General features: G+C 34.7%; 1 protein-coding gene across 2 annotated transcripts in view; it reads right to left on the bottom strand.

Moving 5' to 3' along the window:
- The window catches only part of UNC13C (unc-13 homolog C), a 141,331-nt gene that overhangs the window by 73,227 nt on the left and 43,133 nt on the right, over positions 1–24,971 (bottom strand). For both annotated transcript variants that reach the window (XM_040706919.2, XM_040706923.2), the window contains 6 exons: positions 21,653–21,731; positions 19,886–19,891; positions 15,633–15,704; positions 9,026–9,245; positions 3,117–3,344; positions 919–1,060 (listed from right to left, as the gene is read on the bottom strand). In XM_040706919.2, the coding sequence (XP_040562853.1) occupies positions 919–1,060; positions 3,117–3,344; positions 9,026–9,245; positions 15,633–15,704; positions 19,886–19,891; positions 21,653–21,731 (747 nt within the window). The remainder of the gene's footprint in view (positions 1–918; positions 1,061–3,116; positions 3,345–9,025; positions 9,246–15,632; positions 15,705–19,885; positions 19,892–21,652; positions 21,732–24,971) is intronic.

Consider the following 24,971-nt stretch of genomic DNA (forward strand, 5'->3'; position numbering starts at 1 on the left):
AGTAATTAAGAGCACATCATATATGGTGGCACACAGTAATCAAACTGAGATAAAAGTAAATGCTGAAATACTTTTGATACATGCGGAGGAAGGACACTAAACAAACTGATACCATTGTCAGATCAGTACAATTCTCAGTCAGGAATGTGTTGTGCCCTAAAGTAGCGTTTCAAGGAAAGGAACAATACAGTACATGTGAATTGGAATTTCCTCTACTGTAACATCTCTTTCTGAAAGAAGTTCTGGGAAGGCTGCCAAAATTACAACTGGCACAAAATCATACTGAAACCTTAGTCAACATATTACAGATTGGAACATCTACTTTGTGGTCAGGGTTGAACTTCAGTAATGTGCTGACAACAAACGATACCATTATCAGTTCTGGGGCTGTAGCCAAGGAAAGGAGACAGGAGGATCCTATCAGACTCTTCAGAACTGACCTCTAGACAACATTCAGCCTTGGAAAAGATAACGATTACAAACAACTCAGCCCAGACTCTGAAGTGTACTAAGTAATGTCAGTGACCCAGTTTCACCTAGGGAAATCATGATGTTCAATAAAACCATGTTTTAGCTCTCATGGCCAGTGCCTGAGGCACAGGAATGGATTTACATCTACTTTTAGCACCTAAGGTGAAAGTCTGAATAACTTATTATTGAAGTTCCTTATGAAATAAGGAACCAAAAAGACACCGTCAAGAGATTCCCCAATAGATATGAGTTGTATGAATACTACAGATACACTTGTAAAAAACTTCTATGCTCTCTCCATTTAGATCTAGTTTATTAATGCATGGTACCATGCACATGCATGGTACAGACAACAAATGCGTTCAAATTATGTAAGTTTTGAACTTGGTAGCATTGTATTAGCTAAATATAAGATAGAAAAGAAACAACATGATGTTCTATACTTACAAATAGAATTTTTCATCCCATACTGGATTCAAGTTTCCAAAAATAGTCTTCGTTCTCCGTTTGGTTTTGCCAACTTGCACAGTAACATATGGGTCACTTGAGCCAGTTTTGTCCTTAGCTTGTAAGCCCTGAGCACAAAGCACTGCAACAAAAGGAGAGAAACATACTTCAGCCCTCATAGCCTTTATTGCCAAGAAATAAATGAGACAGTGACAGCAGCAATAGGAAACAAAGCCCTCAGAATGAGGGCTGCTGAAACAAAGATTTCTAGGTCATTTTTCCCAGCTTCTGCTCCTCTGGAGATAAATAAGATTTTTCTAACTATATTTCTGGACTGAATAAAATCTACAAAAATGGTCTGACAGTGGAATAACTTAATGAGTTGGTAGAAAGCACAAAACAAGTATTTTTCTTTCCATGCATAATTCAGATACTCAAACTTTGGTTTAATCAGCATGGCAACATCATACTGTTGTATAATTTGGCTTCAATATTATGATACCTCGAATCATAAAATTTCTTTTTTTTAAATCCAAAATAAATTAATCATCTTTTCCCCAAATATGAAAACAATACATAGAAATTTTAAACTCTCGAACCTCACAAAAATCTGCACAGTGGATTACAAAACTAGTCATGAGGAACGTGATTGTCATTTCTCTTTCTCATGTGAAAGACAAACTATGTTGGTTTGCAGAATATTTTCCATTCTACCATAAACAGGGTGACAGTTCAATTTATTTTTAACTGTTTACGTATTTTTCAGCTTTTGTGCTAGTTAATGTTGTATATAGTTAACGTGTATATGCATTTTGTGGCAAGCACAAATCCATATAATTTCATTTTCCATCATAATTCATAAAGCTGGAAAACTCAGGAGAAAGCAAAACTGTCAAAAAGCAACTCATCAAACTCAGAAAGCTGCAGCTAGAACACTTGTGGTGGCTCCTAACATCTGCAGAGCTAGGTTTTATTATTTTGCACATATTGTTTAAAATGTATCTGCAGAAGCATTTAGTAAATATTTTCTGATGTCAATCATTTTGGATAATGAAGCTCCCTCAGTGTGCTCAGAAAAATGAATACATAAAAATGGCTGAGTATTCTTACTCAGCACATCATCTCCCTGTGGGTGTTCCACCATACCTGCTTAGCTCAGTCTTAAGAAACAACAAAACAAACACACTGAGTGGTGAAGCACTGAACTGGTTGCCCAGAATCTCCATTCTTTCAAATATAGTTTGGACAAAGCCCTAACCAAGCTGTATAACTTCTAAGTTAGCCCTCCTTTAATAGGGGGTTTGAATATACTGGAGATAGCCCTTCCAAAATTACTTCATAAGTTATTCAGTGATTCCATAATTAGGCCATGATTCCACAAAACTGAAATAGCAATGTGCTTTTCTTCTAAAGAGAGATGAACCAAACCATTCAACAATGCAAGTGAGTTTTGAACCAACACTGGTAAACTAATATTTACTCAGCAGATGGACAGCCTGAAAACATTTGCATATTTGCTGAGTAACTTGCTAAGATTGCCCTTCATACGCCTGAGCATTCTAATTGCTTGGTTCATAAAGAGCAGTAGGGGACAATCCTGTAAACTTTAACGCTATGAATATTTAATCATACAGTGTTTCAAAAAATATCTTATAAAATCTGTTGGGAAAGTTACCCTACAGACAGGTCTGAAACATCAGGTACAATCAGAATTGATTTAAACATACATTTTAGCAGGGTTGCTATGCAGCATTGAGAAACTGCTTGACCCTTAGTCAAGAAATAAAAATGGATGATAAGTCTCAGGATCAGCAGGGTCAGGAATTGTGCACTGCAGCATTCATAGCGTGTCAGTCATCGTGACCTTTAACACTTGCAACTGATCAACACTTGGTAAAAAAGTTTCTCAAGCACAAGAGTTATGGTTGGGAGGCAGAAGAAACTGAATAAAAGCTTTCACTTACCTTATAATCTAGACCAGTGCACTACCTAGAGCAGTGGAATATAAAACAGTTTTACTAATAGCTGCAACTTATAACTCTTCCAGGTTTGGATGATACAAGTTCAGACATTTATAGATGCACCAAGTATGCAATTTATCATGCAGATCCCATTCTAATTATAATAAACCTTATTCCTGAACAAGAAAAGTCAGAAGGAGAGAACTCTGGAAGCAAATGATTCAGAAGAACATTTACCTGTGATAGTTATTTTTGCTGACCATTTGGATGTCCCATCCAAAACACTTTGCTTTGCTGCTTTTGTATACTGTACAAAATCTTCTTTGGAAATATCAAACATCTCCTGGATCACTTCAAACACCTCTGGTCTATTCTTCTCCCTGATCTTCATTCTTTCTTTCATAGCACTAATAATGTTCTGTGTCTTATCTTCTGCACCATGTTTGGAACTTTTCTCAGCAGCTCCTAAAAGGAGAGAAAAGGTCAACACATTCCTTAAAATACTGCTCTCAGTTCTTTCTCCCATTTGGAGTCTTTAGCCAACTTTTTTTTTTTGGTCCTGCAGCATTCAAAGCAGGTATATGTTTCATATGGGCAATACCAAGCTACTTACAATTATTCTTCGAAATATCTAAAAATTAACAATTGCCTAAGCTTAACATGACAAGTTAATATACACCTTCATTTAGTTACACGTTATATGCAGAAATATTTATAGAACCAGTACTATTTAGTACTGATCAGTACCGTGAAAACATCAGAATATCTAACACTTCTTATATGGTTAGGCATGCTGATTCTTACAGAAACGTGTACAGAAGTGTTCAGTATCGGGGTCTATTTGCTCTGATCTTGCCTTTCTTATTAACTAAAATACCATAATGTATTTAAAATTACTTCTTCAAATTGCATGTAATTTTTCTCTAAGTCAGCACAATGCAATATTTTCATTCCTTTCTCCTTTTAGAACAGGATGACACAGGAAACATACTTATTCCATTATGACAAAAATATTAATAGCAAAAATAATATTTAAAACTGCTAATGTTTCCACTTTATTTTTCAGAGAATTTTAGTTTGACAGTAAGAAGATTAATCTGGACTCCTACTATGCTCTCCAACAGTGGAAATCTAATGAACAATAGAAAAAAAAAAAAAAAACAACCAGCTATAGCACACTCAGATGCTTATTTGACCACTTCCAAATACATCTCATTTGCTGACTCTGCCTACGCTCATAGAAAGTTTTTCATTCCTTCCTTGAACAGACTTCATATATATGCATATACATAGATATTGTAATTATCATATAAATCCTTTTAACTAAGGCATTCAGAATCCATTGAACTGTAGCATTTAGATTAGTTTGAGACTACCCTAACTGCCAAAACAGTTCAGTAGCAGTGACTTGACATCCTCACTCCAGATCAGAGTGCAATACATTGTTTCCCTCCTTTTTTAAACACCATCAGTGAGCAAAGGAGTGTTTCACAAAGCTCTATGCTAATTGAGGAAATCCTGGCGGCTATTGAAGCTAACCTTCCATGCCCAGTCTCTCATAAAGTAAACGTGACCTTCAGGTTTCTGCTGAATAGATTAAAGGGAATGCTTTTCCAAGAGTTTCAGCACTGGGACCATCCAGGGAAGGAATACTATGTCTAATAGAAAAATGAGAATCTGGAAAGAATGAGATGGGGTTAGCGAATCTTATGAAGTCTAGTTTTGCATACTAAGAATTATGTGAATCTCCATTACCCTGCTCTTAACAGCTGCAGGCCAAGGGTAGAATTCAAGGGACAGATTTGTAGTCTCCTTCCTACTACGAAGTAGAAAGATACAGATGTATTAATAGATAAAAACACCAGGGCGGAAGAAAGCAGAGAATCTTCTAACTAAAATCAATATATATTTGCAACAAGGACATGTATTGCTTTGCTGCAAAGGCGTGTGTCATATACATAGAAACTACATGATGGAACTGTCAGTTTTAAGACAGAACAACACTTGCTTGTTATGTGTTGATACACTGGTAATTATCCACATCTTGTCTGGAGTATAATGGAACAGCACATGTTGCTTTCACAGCACTACTAAATGTCAAAAACACAGGAACAAAACTTAATGGCAAGCACTAAATTTTTATATTAGAACCAAGTCAACACAACACCTGTGCTTGTGTGCTATCAGAATTCACGGTCTTTTGGAAAACACTTCTTGAGTGACCACTCAGCCAAATAATATATCACAAGTACAGAACAGACAGATACATTTTCTCAGTAACATTTATGTTATTAGTAATTTCAGTAAATATATGAGGATGATCGAAGATATCAAAGTATATTATCCAAATGAGAATAACTTTTAGAGTATATTAACCTGTGGTGGTATGTCAGGTTTAATCTATAAAATAATTCTGGAAATGAAATAAAAAGAGTCAAGCAATTTGCTGGTTTTGAAGTCCCAGACCAACCACTTCAGATTTTCCTGTTGTATAACAGTATTTCAGTGTTGTACAAGGAGACCATGTTGTTATGGGTTTAATTCATTATTCTTCCCAGGAGATTTCCGGAGAGATTTCTGTTTAGAAATTATAACCCCTATCTGAGTCACTTTAAAACCAAAACAAAGTTCTCCTTGTAAAGTATCACTTGTCTGTCAGATTAAGTGCTCCCAATCAATGTCTCTGCAATACATATTGTATTGGAGTAACTTCTGTGCTCTTGAAAAAAAGGGTCAATACTTCTTATCTTGCAGGTGGGTATGAGGAAAAACTCAGACGTGTGGCCAGAATAGTATTACAAACAAAACAAATGAAACATAAGCTGAAACCCCCACCATGCTAAGCTGGCTATTCCAATTCTTGATGGAAATCTAAGGCCAGATACAAGAATAATAAATATTTTATAATCAAAATTGCCATTTGACCAAAGCATTACTGAATAGCTCATGTTTTTAGATGCTATTCCAGGGCATATGGCAGTGAGCATCATAATCATCATCACTATCGCTATTAGCATCAAGCACTTTTCAAAAAGGTTGTAAATGCATTATCTAGTTAGCATTCTAAACACAGCTTCTGAGAGGTACAAAGGATTATGGCTCCTTTTGAATGGATAGTCAAATTATGACAAAGATATGTTAAACAACTTGCTCTGCAATTAGAATATTTCAATGCTTTGCTCAATCTCGAAGATCTCAGTTCATTTCCTACAATACCAACAAATATAATTTTGCTTTTTTTGATGGCCTTTGTTGAGATTCTCACAGTTTGCAATGAGTACCAAATCAACTATCAATACATCTATCAACGTATTTCTATCAATACAGATCATCTTTCAGCATATAATCTCAGCAAAATCTTAAATAACTGCAGTCTTATAATTTGCTTTCTTTATTGTTTTCATTGTGTCTGAAGTATCATTTCTCTCTCTCTCTTTTTTTCTTTTTTTCTTTTTTTTTTGTGTAGTGTCCTCTGATGTGCTAAAAGGGATATATATAGTAAAGGAGAACGGCATAAATTCATAAGATTGAAAAAAAAAAACATGGGATGATATTCCAGATACTTATGATATCAAACAACCAAAAGGCTGTCAAAGTGTTTTCTATAGCTGGTAAATCTCAAGAAATCTTAGAAATCTCTTGATCTAATTCACTTGAGTGGAAAAAATAGATGTTCAAGTGAGAATAGAATAGTTTAGTTGGAAGTGACCTTCAAAGATCATGCAGTCCAACTACCTGACCACTTCAGGGCTAATCATTATTGGAGGCATTATCCAAATGCCTCTTGAATGCTGACAGGAATTTCAACCACATCACTAGGAAACCTGTTCCACAGTTTCACCATTCCCACAATAGATAAGTGCTTCCTTATAGCCAGACTTAACCTCCTCTGCTGCAGCTTTGTGACATTCCCACATGCACTGTTATGGGTTTCCAGGGAAAAGAGACCAGCACATCCCTCTCTGTTTCCCTTTCTCAGGACTAAACAAATGCAGTATTTTTCTCCAGATTAAACAAATGAACTATCCCCAGCCTCTTGTAAGGCACGAGGAGATTAAGGACACTGAAAAATTATGAATTAATACAAAATGAATTAAATACTACCATGAAATTAAATAACAGATGGAGAACTATCTAGTAATTTTATGTCAACAGATGATCACTGGGCTGATTTGGAAACTGTGATAAGTCATTCCTGAAAGATGAAAGATGAAAATCAACATTATCTATCTTATCTTCCTGTCCTTTAGAAAGTATGGATATAACATCATGAACCATGGACACGTTCTGAATGGCAACTGTGTATTCCCATAGAAAATCTTACTGATTTTAGAGACAGTATATATAAAATTGGAATGTGCTTCAAAATGCAACTTTTAAGTTTTAGTAACAAAAAAAAAAGTCAGCATAGCTTTCTATTTTTACTAAATCATTTAATGCAACTGCTTTTATATCCTATGTTGCTGACAGCTATCAACATCTTTATCTTGTGCAGTATTGATCAGACTAATTAAGACAATATAACTTACATTGCACAGTAAGGTAACAAGTCCCTTCCACCTTAGGGACTAATAAAAACACAGCAAGATTAAAATCAATTCTGATTTAATATTGCAGCTACTGCTAGAAAGGAGCATCTTGTTGAATAAGAGAATTCTAACGAACATAGAACTGATTTTTTTAAACCTAATTTAAAACAAGCTAGGTATTGATTTTAAACATCTTCAGATGGTAATTTGTTTCTATGGTGTATGCTACCAGTCACTACACATAAAAAAAAAAAAACCAACAAAACAACAAATGAAAAAAAGAACCAATTAACCAGACAAAAAAAAAGCCCCTGAACCAAAAAACTCCACAATTTTAGGGGCCAATATGTCCTGGTGATTATGGGATATCCAAAATGATGACTGTGCTCAAAGCATCCACAGTGACAGGATGCTCAAAACCTATTGTGTACTGATGTGAAGGCCAGGACCCTTTAGGTGTGCCAAATTTTTTTTTTGTCTGCAGTTTGTCTTCTAGAGGTTTACTCTCATAAAACTAAATTGTTCACTCTTTCCAGACTTATTACCACAAATGTCTATCAATTTGTTTTAATTTTTGTAGACTATCTCTCAATCTAACATATTTGTAAAAAGTCTAAATACTTTTTGAAGTATTTCTTCCACTTTTGGTGCTGGCAATAGGGAGCTGGGAAAAAATTGGGGTGAGGTTTCATTTGAAGAAGTGAAATGTTCAAAAAAAAAAAGAAAAAAGAAAAAAGAAAATTTTACTAATTTTACACAATGTTCTTAGCCAAGCTTTAGCTATTACAGAGATGGATGCATCTCATGCCAACTTCAGGTTTGTGGTATACTAACTGAATATAATATTATAAACATATAGTATATACGTAGTATAGGGTATACTATATATACATATATATATGCATGCTTATAATATAATACAAACTGAAGGTGTTGCCCCATGTCCAAGAAAAGGATTTCCAGTTTTGAGTGATAACATCTTAGCCCCTCCACAGATGTGCAGCAATATGAATACTTAGAGTCAGATCCTTGAAATATACCTTGAAAAATACAGGGTAAAATATGACCAAATTGGAGGTCAAGTGAACACAGAAATACAAAAGGTATTACACTCAAATCTTATTGACTTGCTTATAGTTTTCCAGTCTGTAGAGACAGGAGAAAAAGATTTTTAAAAGGGGGCTACTTCATCTTAATTCTAGTCTCTAAGGAGGTCTTACTGTTTTTCCCTTACACATATGTGGTTTGGTATTTTGAAGGAAAAGATCTGATTTGCTCTACTTTTGTGTTTTGATTACTGAAAGTATGTTACTATGACTACAATGAATATTACTAGTGTTTCCTTTATGTTTCCACTTTATGGTGCCATTTGCAATGCAAAGTAGATAATATACTGATGCTACAAAACATCATTTTGTACCTGACCAGCAATGTTCAATACATTCCAAGGACAAAAAATAGCATTCACAGTTTCTGGCTAGATCCTAAGCCACTGAAAATCAACCTGCCTTCACTAGTATCTGATGATTTGGCCCTTCACTTCAAGAAATATCTGATCATACAGATGAAATAACAGTGTCAATACTGCGAAGTGTGAGCTGTCCACAAAATACTCACTCTGCAAACAGTCAGCATTTAGGAGGTCTTGGCACTTTTCGTGACATTTAACACCACATTCTGTGCATCTCATTCCTTGCCTGGCTATGCCCCAAAGTAGACCTTCACATTCATAACAATATGTAGGAGTTGTTGCTGTCCAAACTTCAAAGTTATGAGGCGTAGTTGATGATATTGGGTAGATCAAAGCCTGCAATGTCTTCTTGAAAACATGTATTTTCTGTTGAGTGAGAAAAATATATCAGGACTTGAGCTGAAGTACTGCTTTATGCAAGTGAACTGAAGTTAAATTGTATGTTATTAAGTATCTGTTATTACATTTACAATGTCATATCCATAGAAGTATGAACTAATCTCTGAAATACTAATTTTCTCATTGTCTTTCACTTTGAAGACAAAGGAAGCCTAGGTTACATTTTGACTGATTACAGAAATGGGAGAGTTAAGTTGGAAAAAGTTTGGTCAATTATTTTATTACCAGTCCTATCAGTATTTTATGCTTTGATGCAGCAGCTCAAAAATTCAGTAGCATTACATTCCATTATGACTTTTAGTTATCTAACATTATTTCTCAACACTTAAATACTTCCCAGGGGACTTAGACATACTGCACAGAATATACCATGATTATATACCTTGATTATGTACTGTCTGTACAATAACTTTATCAAATAAAAGCAGGCTAATTTTATAGTTCCATTATTATTATTATTACTTTGTATTCTCATAGTAGCATTCTGACTGCCTCATTTTTGGGACCCAAAACTCTTTTTACCTAATAAACTAGAATGGTTCATCCTCTTAAAAATATACAGCCATTTTTTGGACTTCTTTTTTGGCTTAGCAGCCATGTTCAGTTCTAGCAGGAGAACAGTCAGCTATTCACTGATTAGTATTACAAACAATCTAAACCAGCTCCATAGTGCTTAATGAGCTGAAAACTGACAAAAAAAAAAAAAAAAAAAAATTAGTCCCTGAGAAACAGTGGTCTGATTTACTTGTTCAAGGTTTGTTTTCAGCCACACGGATCCTCTTTTTTTTTTTTTTTTTTTTTTTTCCCAAATCCAGTTTATTTATTGAAGATGAGAAGAAGTCAGCAGTACGTAGGCAGAAATTGGACTCCACACACAAATATGACTGGTTCTTCTTTTCATTAAATGTACAGGTGACTGCTACAAATGTATTAGAAGCTCTAGACCTGTTCCCTTATCAGTGAATAAATTGTTTCTTTTAAGAAAAGAGGCTGCACAAGATATTTCAGAAAATCCATTCTGCCATCACTTCACTTTGTGCAGATATAATCCAAGGCAGCCGTATACTGGCTGCATGGCTGTAGCAAAGTGGGGGAAAACACTTTGGAATGTGTACTATTTGTCAGTGTGCGTTATCTCTACTTCTACGGTTCTGATAATACATACAAAAGAAGCAAGGCTAGATTAGAACACCAGTTCAGAGGAATGAACATATTCAAAAGCTTGAGCTTAAGAAACAACAAATAGCTTTACTGTGGAGCTAGCGAAACAGAAAAAAGAATTTAAGCTAGAGCCAATGAAGTGCAACAATTATTCTGTGAACTGTGTATTTCTTCCACAAGAATTGCTGTGGCCACAGTTGTTTTCAATCGATTATACTCTGTTAAGTGCTTGTTAACACTCAATTTTAACATTTCCTCAGCTGTGGGAAGTGCATTTCAAGTACAAGATATTATTCTCTCTAATAGCATGTTGACATGTTCTTGCACTTAATTCTTCTGTCTATGTGGCTGCATCTCCCCTCAAATGTGGGATAATGTACTAAAAATAACTTATAAACATGAAAATATATCTGCATAATATTGCACATTCATGGCCACGAAACAATGAATTTACTGCCTTGCAATCATAAATCAATAACTTCATAGGTTCAAGCACTAGAAGTAATAAAAACAAATGGCTTAGGCTGCAAAAGCTCTGACTGACATTGCTAGTTATGTTCTAATAACAGCTCATACCCTGTGACGTCAGACATTTCATTGATCCTAGCACCTGAGAACACTGTAAAACAAGGAAGAGATGAAAATATAGCAGGAATGACCAAAAGTTGCGTTCTAACTTGAGCCTTTCCTAAAACACTAGCCATCTAGTAACTCCTCAGAAAGCAAGCAAAGTCTGCTTTGGTTCAGTTTAGAACACCTTGTCAGGGACTGAGGTAGCCACAACCACCTAACTTATTCTTTGTACATATATCCACCCCCATCTCCCATGGAGGCTGTGGAGACCAAACAGAAAACTTGAAGAATGACCCAAATTTATGCCACTTGCTGAGGAACTGTGTTTCTTACAAACCAGAAGCCATCAGGTCTTTGAAGATTTATGTGTAGATCACTCCTACCATCCTGAACTCTGGTAGTATCAGAAATAATCTTACGCTTTCACCCTAATAACTTCACTGATTTTTTTCATAAAATATAAATCATTTTGGAATTCTGCAAGCAACTTTCATCTGTTTCTGAAAGGGCAGCAGGTAATGAAACAGCACAGCTCAACAGCTCAACTGGCCTCAAAATAAACATCTGAAGGTAAATGATGTTTTCACCTGAAAGACTCAATCTTTATACGAGTTTTGCTGCTGAACATGATATTTCCCTTTCTAACTGATGTATTGTTCATAAAACAAAGCACATCTGCAAAGGAAAATTCTCTCCTAATACTCTGTTCTATTTTAAAGTATCTACCATGTGCATTCACTGAACCCTAAGCATGGTAACAGCACAGTTAACATTTAGGAGGATTCTCTATGTATCTGCTTATCCTTCCAAGTGATGTTTATTTTTGTTATATTTTACTTCAGATGATTTATCAGTGTCACCCAACATATTATTTTCACAAACTTGCTGCTCCATCTCTTTGCTCAGCAAAGTAATTAAATGGATGCTGAACAGAATACATACGCTTCAGTTTCATTGAAGTTAATACTTTGACAGTGCTTAAAAGGCCTTTGGATCAGTGCTTGAAAACACATAAACTCACTGTGTCACGAGTGACACACTCACTAATATGTTACGTTAGAAGGATAGTGGTGTCGGGTGGCAAAGCTCAGTATTTATCCTCATATATTAATATTTGAAGTAAGTGACATTGGATCTTTTTAAAATTAAAAAAACAAACAACCAAAAAACTTTAGTTCCAATAATTCCCATACTGAAGGCACGTTGATAATGATTTTAACCAGCCAAACAACCTGTTTCCATTAGAGCCACTAAAATTCCCTCTAGAAAAAAAGTTGAAAAGTAAAACAAAACAAAACAAAAACAGAAAAGCCACAATCAGAAGGAAAACTTGCCCGAAGGGTGCTTTCCTCCTCCTCCTTTCCTCCTTAAAGTTCAACAGTGGATGCTGCTTCATGTGGTTTTGTGGACATTATCTGAAGAGTCGTTTTCTCCCTGAAAGTATCTGCTCTTTTTGTTTCTGTATCTTGCTCTACTTTGTGTTGATGGTACCTTAGGGCACTGAGTTCTGCTGCCTATTTGCAGACTAAGCAGAAAAATATTACTTTTCACCTGTTTTAAATGTTGAAGCCGCTTTTATCCGTACCATTATATCTACTGTAGAACAAGCACCTCAGTATGTTTAGAGAGGGATAGCATAAGACTGATTTCTCTTATTCACCTCTTCCCTGAGGTAACAGTTTATATTTTCCTCCTTAAACAAACATTTATGTTTCTAAATTATATTTGTGGTCTGCCTCTCCATTCTCCACTATTGCTTTTGTTTAAAGATTTCTTAAGAAATACCTACTTCTAAAACAATTTTTCACGTGGTATGGCTCAGTCTGAGATTAAAAGAGCATAATAGCATAAAGACAAATTCAGCATATTTTTCCCTTTCAGTTTCTCCTTGATCAGAGTACATTAGTTTTTCCTGATTGACAATAATAAACAGTGGAGAAATCTATGCACTGAGCTGTCCCCTGAGATTTGTTGTTGTTTTTTCTTTTTTTCTCCTGAACAGTACATCTTAATTCAGAATCTACAAGTATGTCTGTATTACTCTTTCGGCATTTGCTTGCAATTTATACTAGCTCCATTAGTTTACACTTTCAGTCCTCTAGCATCTGAATGTGTTTTTGCATGAGGGTAGACATGTATGTAAGTAGTTGAACGTGAACTTATTACAAAAAACTGGTAATATTTCTGAATTATATCTGCTTGCTTAGTAGACATTATTTAGTAAAACATATGAAATATTTTAGGGTTTACCACTGAACTCAGGTATTTTTGTGTCAGCTACAACATGGCTGGAAAAAGTTTTATTTTGTGCTGATTCCTTGACATAAGTCTGTTCTCTAGAATTTTCCCTCTGCTCCACGCTGCTTCTTAAGATTCCACAGTTGTTTGCTCTATCAACCTTTCTTGCTATTTTAAGAATACAGAACAAAATAAATACTGTTTCTACTGAAAAATCATTTCAAACAACAGCTGCTTCCTCTCTCATCAATCCATCCCTGAGCATCAGCAAACTGTTCCTTTATGATTACCATATAAGCATAAAAGTTTCACAACAAATCAGGGAGGACTGATGGATGTGCATGCACTCGCGCTGTGGGTTTCAGTCTGCTTTTCCATTCTTCTATGGACCTTAACAGCAATAGAAGAAAATTTCAGCACTTCATTTTTTTCGGTGTAGAGCACGTTCTAGAAGATTCTATGTGCATAAGGATTTTGAGGGACACAAAAGAAGCCTCTGTTCCTTCAAATTAGTAACACTTTTTTTTTTTTTTTTTTTTTTTTAAACATGATGAGCTCAGCCATATAAATTTGCTGGCATCACAATCAAAAATCACCCAAACTAGACATCATCTGTCTTGATTTGTTCATAATAATTCTCTTCTATAAAATGGAAGCAAAGTGAAAAATGGATAACAACAACACTCAGGTTTTTACTAGCTATGAGAACGTGACTTTCTTCAAAAGGCTATCCTGGTAAGTTCTTGTATGAAGTAAAATTTTCTTCATCTAGGATCACATTTGTTATTGATAGGAATTATGTTAACAAAAATCAAAGAATGTCTGTCACCTGACTGAAAAAAGCCTGCACAGAAACATTGCAGAGTCGTCTCACTCTTACTTATGGAGTGATGTCTTTAGATGTTAAAAGCAGGCAGGTAAAAAGGATGGTGCAATTGGACACCCAAAACTTTAGAGTTTCCCCAAATAACTATTCTGTGAAACAGAGGTTATTTGCGCAGTCATTTCTGACTGTCGTGGTGCAAGTCAGCAGAAGCAAACCTTGGAAGTAATTCAGCCATCACTGTGGGGCAGATTGCAGGATTGGGTTTATAATGACATTCAAAAACAAGTCTGGGTCAAAGAGCTGAAGTTGTAAATACAATAAACTGTTTTCCCAGACTTCTTAGCAGAAGGCAACATAGAAATCCCCATATTTCATTCTCACTGTAAGGTTTTTATTTCAGAAGTTTTTCTACTCCATGCTTCCTGCTAATTCTGTGGCAATGCAAAAGCAACATGTTATTTAGGGATAACTTTCTTTTTCTGTTTTACACCTACAAATTTTTATGTTAAGAGAAATAATGAATAACTGTTACATGTGTATTTTCTCTGTATCATTCAGAATTGCACAGATCTTCTCTTAGCCTTCTCCTCTCCATGTAGAACAGATCTCATTTGCTTATTCTTTTCTTGCACATGATTATATCTGCATTTTTTTTATGCCTTGATTATACTTTTTGCGATTCTTAGCATTATTTTCTGAGCTATGCAATGAAACCATGCAGCAGCATAAAGAATCCTGGGATACCTGTTCATTTCTATCAATTCTTAATGTTCTATTTGTCTTTTTGGCTTGCCTTTAAGCCAAACTTAAAGCCTAACTTATCTTTTCAGAGAAGTACCTCTAACCACAGCAATATATATTTTCTAATGGTACTAACATTAGTAATAGACAAACAGTCTTAATGAACAGCTAATTACATTTCTTTCCTCGTGTTACTTTTCAAATAGAGACACCAAATTTTATAGCCTCACCATTTAACGTCCTGAATTTTTCATGCAATTCTTTGCATTTAGCTTCAGTTTTGAGGATCAAAATTTCGAAGTAATGTGAACTATTTTGAACTGCAGTTAGAGAGAGGGAAATTCAGATAGCACAGCACGTGGGTGCACTTGCAGAAGACAATGACAATCAAGTTCTGTCACAATGGATCACATAGTAAGTAGAATAGAAAAGTTCAGTTGTAAAGAACCTTTAAAGATTATCTAGTCCAACTTCCTGATCTCTTTAGGGCTACCTAAACTTTAAAGCATGTTATTGAGTGCATTATTCAAATGACTCTTGAACACTGACAGGCGTGGTGTATCAACCACCTCTCTCAAAATCTTGCTCCAGTGTTTGACTACCTTCACAGGAAGTAACTTTTTCCTAACGTTCAATCTGAAACTCCGATGGTGCAGATTTGTGTCATTAAGGTCCCTGAAAGTTCATGAACAATAAAGGAAATGCTTATGCACGCAGTTTTACCCTCTTTAAGGATGAAATAATTACTAAGAAGCTTTGAACAAAAACACCTCGATTATTTAAATAAATTAAACCCTGCCACTGAAAGCACTTACCATTTCCTCATTGTTTATGGATGTCCGGATGAGCATGGCCATAGAAATACCAGATTTTCGAGCTGCAAGTGTCTGTATAAAGCAAATGAAAACAGTTAAAAATTATACTATAACATAAGCCTTGGAATCTAATGAAAAGCAGGCAGATTAGATTACGCTAAACTAATCATACTTAAACATAACTGCAGGAGTAACAGAAACTTTTAGCTAATGTTTGTAGTGCACAACTTCTGAGTTTTGAGTAGTGGAAATACTGGAAGTGTGCTTTCCATCATCATCACTGTTTCTTTCAGCAATGCCTAGCTGAGCTGCCATTTCTAATATAAAACCTGTTATACAGGGTTCGTGACTCAGGTTTTTTTTTTTTCTTAATCACAGGCTGTCACTGTTTTTCTGCTTTACCAATCAAGTCAATGTGGTAAAAAGATAGGCATCCTGCCCTAATTTGGAAACTGTCTGTACTTGCAGCAACATGGGAGATCATTTTGCAAGTCCTACACTTCAGGTTGTCAGTCCAGATAATATCTTGTAATTCAGTCAGCACTTCTTTTTCACAGCATATATATGTATAAATTTCTACCTGCCTTAAATAAAAAAAGTCTTAATGAAACCTAAAAATTTTTTCCTCAAAGGCACTTAAGATTCATTCAGTGCTATGAATAGGTATCTGAAGGAACAATCTGGTTATTCTAGGAAGAAAAAAGGCTCTGTCTCTATTCTCTTGATCACAAGACAAGCATATTAACATCTGCCAGTTCATTTCTGGTACAAGGATTATAACCTTGTTGTCCTATTATACCATATTAATATGGTATGCAAAGAACCCTTTTTTTCTTTTAAGCTCTCAATGGGTTAACTAAATCTATGACATTAAATTGCTACCAGACCATTCTTAAGAACTAAAGAATTCTGCTTGTATCTCCATGAGCATCTCTTGATTTTACTTCTGCAAATATGGCAAATCTCAACAGTTTGGGCCAGCAAGATTGAAAAAATTACAGGAGAGAAAATCCACGCCTTGTTTTTTGAAACTTTCTGCGACAAAACCAAACTCTACAGTACCTACATATTAAAGTGACAAATGGCAAGAAAACTGGATCATCAAGAGGAATAGAAAAATTTCATAATGAGTAGAATTCTGGGTTAAAAATAATGACTAATCTTAAAGATAACCATCTCCTCAACCCTCTTGAAGTATGTTTCTTCTCACTGCCTTGGAAAGTAGCCATTTATATTTAATTCCCTGAAGTATATTGCTTTTATAGTTTTTATCTCTAATATTTGTATCCCTTACTCCCAGAAAGTGATCTGATCCTTTTAGTTCTAAAAACACAGTGATAGCCATTCAAGGCTATAGCACAACGTGGACTACATATCAGGGAAGGAGTACAAGAGGCATAAGAACAATAATCTTGAACATAGAGTAGTGAATGATACAACATTGTGTTCTCAGCAATCTATCTGTTAATGCATGTGAGCCAACAACACAGCAAGTTACACGCTGTTTTCCTGTAAGAGAAAATCAAATTAGGGAAGTAATTCTGATCCTTCCACATCTCTGCGAGGTCTCAATCTCCAAGAGCTGTGCCTAGAATCATGAAGCTTATGGTTTTTCTCTTTAATCAGAAATGTGCCTAAAATCACAGTACAGTGTCCTATACACTAATGGATAACTAGGCTGTTCTTAACGAATTTTGTAATGCTGGGACGTAACAGGAGATAGGGAATTTGTGAGAAAGCAGAAAAGTTAACAGTCATTATGGATTAAAAAGGGATTGTTTCTATTTATGCACCTCTGTCAGAATGAAATACATCTTCAAGAGAAGGCACACAAAATGTTTCTGTTCTCAAATGCTTTAGATGGTAATAAATCAACAGCTAAAAGTACAAAACTGAGATAGCTGCGTGTCTTTTCTTCAGGATGGGATGAAACAAGGAGAGACTATTTTCCAAGAGGGATGGAAAGATGTTGCCAGATTCATTTATGGGAAATAAATAAGGTGACAGATGCTGAATGCACAAAAAATAAAAATAAAATAAAATAAATTGACCATATTCCCTGCCCCAAATACAAGCAAGGATGAAAGGTTCCTGTACCTAGTCATTTCAAACCTCCAAGGAAGAGGTCCAAATTGCCGGAATATGAGAAGAACAGGGTGAGAAAAACTATTTTCCTTTGACAGGAGATAACGCTGGTCCAGCAGTTTACAGTTGCTTACCCCACCAAACTGGTGTTCAGATACCATGTCTCATATCTACCATTACATGATAATTTAGCCTAACAGAGTAAAAATTCTCTATGTAGATACTAATTCATCATGAGAATATTGCCAGAAATATATAAAGGTAAAAACCCAACAATCAAATAACCAAAAACAGTAAGGTAGTTATAAGCGAGAACATTATCTATTTAATTTTCACATTCTTAAAAATCCCTGCTATAGAATTCAAAATAACTTATGCTCCCCTTTGTGCTCATGAATTTTACGCCTCCTAAAAACTTGTAACTACACTCTTATGTATTACCTCTAAATATGCCTTAACAGATTAAATAAATGAATTAATATAACTAGAAATCATCCTACTGAATTCAATGAAAAATGTAACTGTAAGCACAAGAGGATTAGACTCAAGCTACAATTAAGTGTTAAATGAAAATTGTGTGGGTGAAAAAAGAGCCACCTGTCTTGACAAAATAGAAGCAAGCTGCGTTTTGAGAAGCCAAAGCAACAGGGAGGAAGAAGAAGGCAAGCTAACATTCTTCAGCTATTCACAAATGTAGGCTGTGCCACGTAGAACTCATTTTTTTTTTCTTAAAATTGATTTCAATTTTGCTGCTCATCTTTTCCTCCACAAGCTTTTTCTTCAACAGAATCTATTGATCATTTGCACCAAAAAGAATCAACATGTTTACAACAAAATATTTGATAATGCTTTACAAATACTGCTTCTATTTTTATTTTTTTTAACATAATACAAAAGCTATTCAGTGGAGGAGAGTGTCACAAATCTCCATTTTCAACATTAAAAGCTGCACTATTTCATAACTATTTCTGTTTCAGCAAGTAGAGGTAATTCATTTCTCTAAAGATCTAGATTCCATTATTTGGAAAGGCAGACACGGTGCTGGCGTATGTATGGTTTTTTGGGAAGGGGGGGGAAAGGTACTGTTCTAAACTACTTACCCCCCTTACATTGACAGAAGCAAAGACTAACAAGGCTAGCTAACCTTGTTCATGACTGGCCAGAAGACCACCCCTACATTGTCATCATTAACTATGAACTTTTAATCTCTGCTAGTGAGGCTGCTGTTGTTATCATTTTTTTAAAAAATGTTTTCAAATCATTACAAGGCACAAAAGAACATCACTGACCGTGTAAATTAACAATATTAGAGAACTGTCACAAAATTATTTTATTAATATTTAAGAAATACTGATAATTCCAGACAAGCAGTTATAACTTGGTAAAACATAACCCAGCAATATCAGGAATTTACGTAGCCATAAGTCTAAGTGCAAGTCATTTTCCACTCTGTATCTCATTTGGAATAGGTTCTTCAGTAGGCTGCTAGGTCTTTACCTTTCTTAGTGTTCATTTTAAATGAAAACTGGATTTATCAAAATGTGAAGTTATGGAAACAAAAGGAGTTAAAGATATCTTCTTAAGAAATTGTACAGCGTTTTGAAAATGTAGATAACATGCTGAGAATGTGGCAACTATGCAGAGGAACAGGAAGTGCAAAGGGAATAGGAGAAAAAGGAGGGACCTTTACAGACACAGAAGTCAATGGAAAGAGAAAATATTTCCATGTGCCATTAATTAGTTGTCAGACTAAATTAAACCATAATACCCAAATGTCTTTATCTCTGGTGGGAAATATATATTTTACAAGAGAGAACAAATAATCCAATTGATTGAAACAAGAGTATTACAAATTAGGGAACACTTCTAACCTCTAGCTATTCAATAAGGTCGTTCAATTCCAGAAGGACACGACTGGTTTCTAAACAATCTTCTTACATTATCAGAAAGGATATTTGGATAGCATAGATAAATGTGAACTTTTTCTACTAATTTTAGCATATATGATGTAGAGGACAAGACATCTACATAAGCCATAATTTCACTTGTGATTAAATGTTTGATCATAAAATAAGTTCTCTATTTTGCAGCATAAGGCAGGACATGCATGAAATTTCTGAGACCTATTTTGAATATGTTAGAATATTTATCAATATAAAAGCACTTACCATAGCCTGAAAAATCCAGACATAATAGGAAAGAAATTAGAGAATGTTAATAACTTGTCTGATTTATTATAAAATACTAACTGATATCTATTCCATTCACTGTCAAAAGAGACTAGCACTCATTTCAAGTAGTATTATATTTATGTCTCTGAAATAGTCATATAAGTAAACATGAAAAAGACCATTTACAGTGTATCAGATCCTAGAAAGACTCAAGAATTAATTTACTAAATTAAATGAGTTATTTTCAAATCAAGGTAATGAAATCTCAAAGCTCAAAGGAGATTGCTTGTAGTGCACGTATTTTCAAATATAAATAGCATCTCAATATTTCACCCTAGATCTGAAATAAGTTTCTCATAACTTGGTAAACTTATTTTAGATTTACAGCAGCAGAACAGAGATGTACTACAAGTTGCTGTTTTAAAATTACATATAGCTAGATAACATACTGTTAAGAGACAAATTACACATTCACAATTATTAAATTCCAGAATAAATTGCAGTTTTACAAATCTTTCAGCCAGAATTATAAGATGGAATTTCTTCAGCAGTAATTATCTTTGAATGACTGGACACCAAAACAGTAAACAATACTTTTGATTATATTAGAATAATCAAATGCAAGTTTTATTCCATCTTTACACAATGTCATCTTTTAATTCCATTTTGATGTTATTATGTTTTTCAAAGACAAGGATAATTACGATTCTGATACCTGAGCTTATAATGAGAAAAATTTATCTGTAAACAGTTCCAATAATTAAAAATAAAGCAAAGTGCTTTATATTACTTATAAATTTATTACAATGGAACTGTAGATTACATTTGTGTAACATAACTTGCAGTAGAGTAACTACTGTCAGAAAGATGGTTTCAATGACTACAGGCTCTACTATGCCACAAATTTCAACTTTTGATTGATTTCAGAAAGAATTCTACTCTAAAACTGTTGCTATGCTTTCTTGTTGTGATGCAGATTGTATGATGTCTCATGGCTGAGAGACTGAGAAAAAATAAGCCATAACTTCGGAAAGGATGAAGACAACCATATTAATAATTTACTTTAGCTGACTCTCCTTCATTTCCCTACCATGAGAAACTGGTTTGAGGGCTCACTGCCGCCAGAGACTAAATATTTATTTTATGGAATTATGAACTCTGTACTTCAGAAAAACAAAAAGAGGAATGTGAATGGCACCTAAAGTTCTTCAGTGCAGAGGGATACTACTTAATCTTGTTTAGACTAGAAGTCAAAATAAATCTTAAAGTGACTTCCATCCCTCTCCACTTTCTGGAATGTATTTACCTAGATTATTATTGCCTACAGTGACTGCTAAAATAACATATCCCATCTTGCACTGAAATCATGTCGTTAAAACATTCATATTGAAGCCGATGTTACCTTTTAAAAGTATTTTTCCTCTTTCAGTATCATAAGAAATCAACCAGTTAATAGCTCAAGTACTCAAGAACAGCTTCTTCACGTAAGCTAGTTCAACATAAATATTAGTTTATTACTTCAAAACATGCATGTTGTCTGATTTCACAAATATTATCTGAATATTCAATGAGATACTCAGACTTAACTAGTATAACAACTGCAACATTGACCTTTCCTGATCTCTATCCATTCTCTCAAGATACTTTTTCCCAAAAAACAATCAGTTGTAGACAAACATGCACCATACACAGCAATAATCAAAAGTTAGATCTAGAGAACAGAAAAAAAGAACGGACGCTTTCATGGCATCAGAAGTTACTTACCACATCTCGAACAATGGGGAAAGATTTCTTTCTGCGAAGGTCTGGCATGCTATCAATTCCATATAGTCCACGGCCAGATCTGTAGGAGATGAAAAGGTAAAGAAAATAAAAATCTGGAGCTTAAATGCTTACATTCTTAAGTACTACATACAGGCTCTGTGTGTACAGTTAAAATTACCACTTTCCAGCTATAGGAAGAAATTTAATTCTTCTAAGCATTAAAGTTTAGCAAGCAGTCTTTAGAAAAGAAAGATCAATAATTTCCCCAACACTAACAAATATTTGACAAAATTGTTAGCCATTCATCTTGTTGAGAATCCTATAACCAGAGGAGAATTCATAATGTTTTTTCAGAAGAGTTCTGCTCTAAATTGTTGGTAGTATAGGTAATAGTTCATCATAGGAACTAAGTTTTTGTTTTAAAGTAGCAATGGTGATTAGAAAATATACCTATTTGCCTTATAAGGGAACAAAGGCTGAAGCTGTATGTTTTTACTCATATTTTGGTGTTAGAAGGTCACATTATTGGTCACCAGTGTAGTAAGGAATGGATGACAACTAGCTGCCTTCCTACCAATGGCCTTGCAGTGGATTAATAACTTCTACCTGAGCTATTTCTTCACAGTCTTTAGTATGGAACTATTTTTCCTCTCTTAGGTATTGTTCAGAACACAGCAATGCATTCAGCGCACACACAAATAATCATCAGTTAAGCTGTTATACTATGCAATCAATTGGCTTCACTTCATCTCCATCAGACACACAATGATAAAGAACTGATTATTCATTATTATTTTTCTTTATTATTATTTTTAAACTACACTGGAAGCTGAAGAATTCTGAAGTTCAAAATGTCACCCAAGGGACAAGAGGATGAAGAGTAGAGAAAAGCATAAATACATTTTAATGGAAGGAGAGTGCAGTTCCAGTGGAAGATTTCAGAAAGAATCAAATCTGCCTTATTCTTGGTGTCACATGACATTTTATGATAAATTAGATCATGCCTATCTGTACTCAAGTTATGAAGAAAAATTTTCTCCAGAGATACAAGCTTTCAGTAAGATTGTGAAAGAGGTTAAAGTAAGTCACGTGAATGACTTTAAAACATTAGAATAAATCCTTTTCACTTAGTCACAGCAGCAACAACAATATCCCATTTAGTCTGATGCTGCCAGCCTTCATCAGGTCCACGCTGTTCATTCAAGTGAAATTATTCTTTCTTCTTTATTGCAGATAAACAAAGGACTGGAAAGCTATAATCAAAGCACCTAAGATGGGCTCTGATGAAAACAGTAATATCTTCCAATAAAATTAGATTTTTTTCTCCAAGACTGGCAATTTTGTACAGATACATATCCTGGTAGTGAAACACGTAATACCTTCTGTTGTGTAACTGGTAAGTAGCCTGTCTGGTGGAAAAAGATGACAGATGATACGTATGTATGTTTATGTAAACACATATCATTTTTTGTGGATGAGGGTTTACTCAAGAGATAATTTACTCAAATGCATTTTCCTTTCAGAACATATAAACAGAGAGATCAGCTACTTGACTACTTGAATCTCTGTAATTGGAAACTGTACCTCTGTATGACACCCTCTGTAGTATACTTGATATATTTAATTGTCTAGAAGAAGCTTTGGGAGAATTGGGAGGTTGGAACCACATCACACATTATCTCGATTGACATTTTGATTCACCTTAGATTTACTAAATGGTTCTCAGAAATAAAAATTCTCACTTTTTTACTTTAATATCCATAAGCCATACAGAAAATAATATGAAGCAATTCTATTCTAAGTGACATTCAGCTGAATATCTTGATTCACTTGGGATACAGCAATTTATATTATAAAGATCAAATATTCTGTTGGTAGAGAGGAACTTCAATGACAGTGAAAATGAATGCAAACTCATTTCCTTGGAAACCAGCATTTGTTAGAACCGGGCGTATGCTTAATATTTTATAATTTTAGTTAAGAAATAATTTTTAGAATCATAGGGAGCATAGAAGATTATGGGATTTTAAAGCTATTTACTTTTCCCGAAAAAAAATCATTAAGACTGAAACTCCAGAGAAGCAGTCTGTAATTCTAATTTCCATCTATGATCCTGGAATTGAGTGAAAAAAATAACACTGACAGCATGCAAGAACATGCAAGTTATTGTCTGCTAGTGCAAAGATGTATATCACCTGGAGGGAACAAAATACCCATCTTCAAGTAAATGCTCGCTAGCCAGTAAAGATTATGCTGAAGGCAAGTGCAAGGGCAATGTTTAAAACAAAGAGTAACTGCCTATTAAAAACTATAAAAAAAGAAGAGCTATTGTTCACAATATGACATATAGTGCCCCTACAATACCAAACATGTTTTATTTATTTAAAAAAAAAATACGTCACTAAACAGAAGACATTCAAGAGTTGCTCTGAAAATAATGCCTTCTATTTTGTTATGTTGACCCAAGACATTAGAGGCAGATGCTGGTGATACGGCAGCAGAGGTTGAACCTTCCCATCAATATTCCATTACATTTTGTTGCTGTGAGGCAGATGACAGCAGAGGGGCACAGTCTGACAGAACGGTGTATAATGTGGAAGTGCAAATGAAGCAAAGGAGCGGAAATGAATTCCTTCATGCAGAAAAAATTGGGACCCACAGACATTCATTTACACTTGCTGAATGTTTATGGAGATGAAACAGTGGATGTGAGCATGGTGAGGAAGTGTGTAGTGCATTTCAGCAGTAGTGACAACGTAAAAAACAAGCCATGTTCCTGACAGGCATGCATAGCTGTTACACCATGAAATTAAAAGCGCTCCAATCAGCTCACCTGTGCAAATCAACTAATGGTTGTGACTGTTAAAAAAATAGTGTTTTGTAGCTGAGAATTTGCTCCATCAAATAGTGTTATTATTCTCTTTGTACCTGTTGTAGTTTCCATGGAAATAAATAGGAGGCATTACTTTCAGTGTGACCTACGTAGATAATGTGTCAAACAGGTCCTAAGTTTGCACAGAAGATCAACAGAATTCTTACCTATGCATTTGCAGAACAAATAGAATTTCTGTTGGTTTTTATGTGTGATTTTTTTTTTTACCGTTCTTTATATATTTTTAATTATTATTACCTAAAAATTGCACAGTCTTTAAAGAGCTCCTCTAGTTTTCTTACATCTTACTCCTCTCCCTGCAGCGTTTTCTGGAGTAATTCTGTATGTATAATATCTTGATTCTTGCCTACTCTTCTTCATTTTGGTGTACACTTCTATTTCCCTTGCAAATTCCAGTTACACAAGTACTCACCATTGCTTCATTGT

Source organism: Gallus gallus, chromosome 10, assembly GCF_016699485.2.
Source record: "Gallus gallus isolate bGalGal1 chromosome 10, bGalGal1.mat.broiler.GRCg7b, whole genome shotgun sequence".
Taxonomy (NCBI): domain Eukaryota; kingdom Metazoa; phylum Chordata; class Aves; order Galliformes; family Phasianidae; genus Gallus; species Gallus gallus.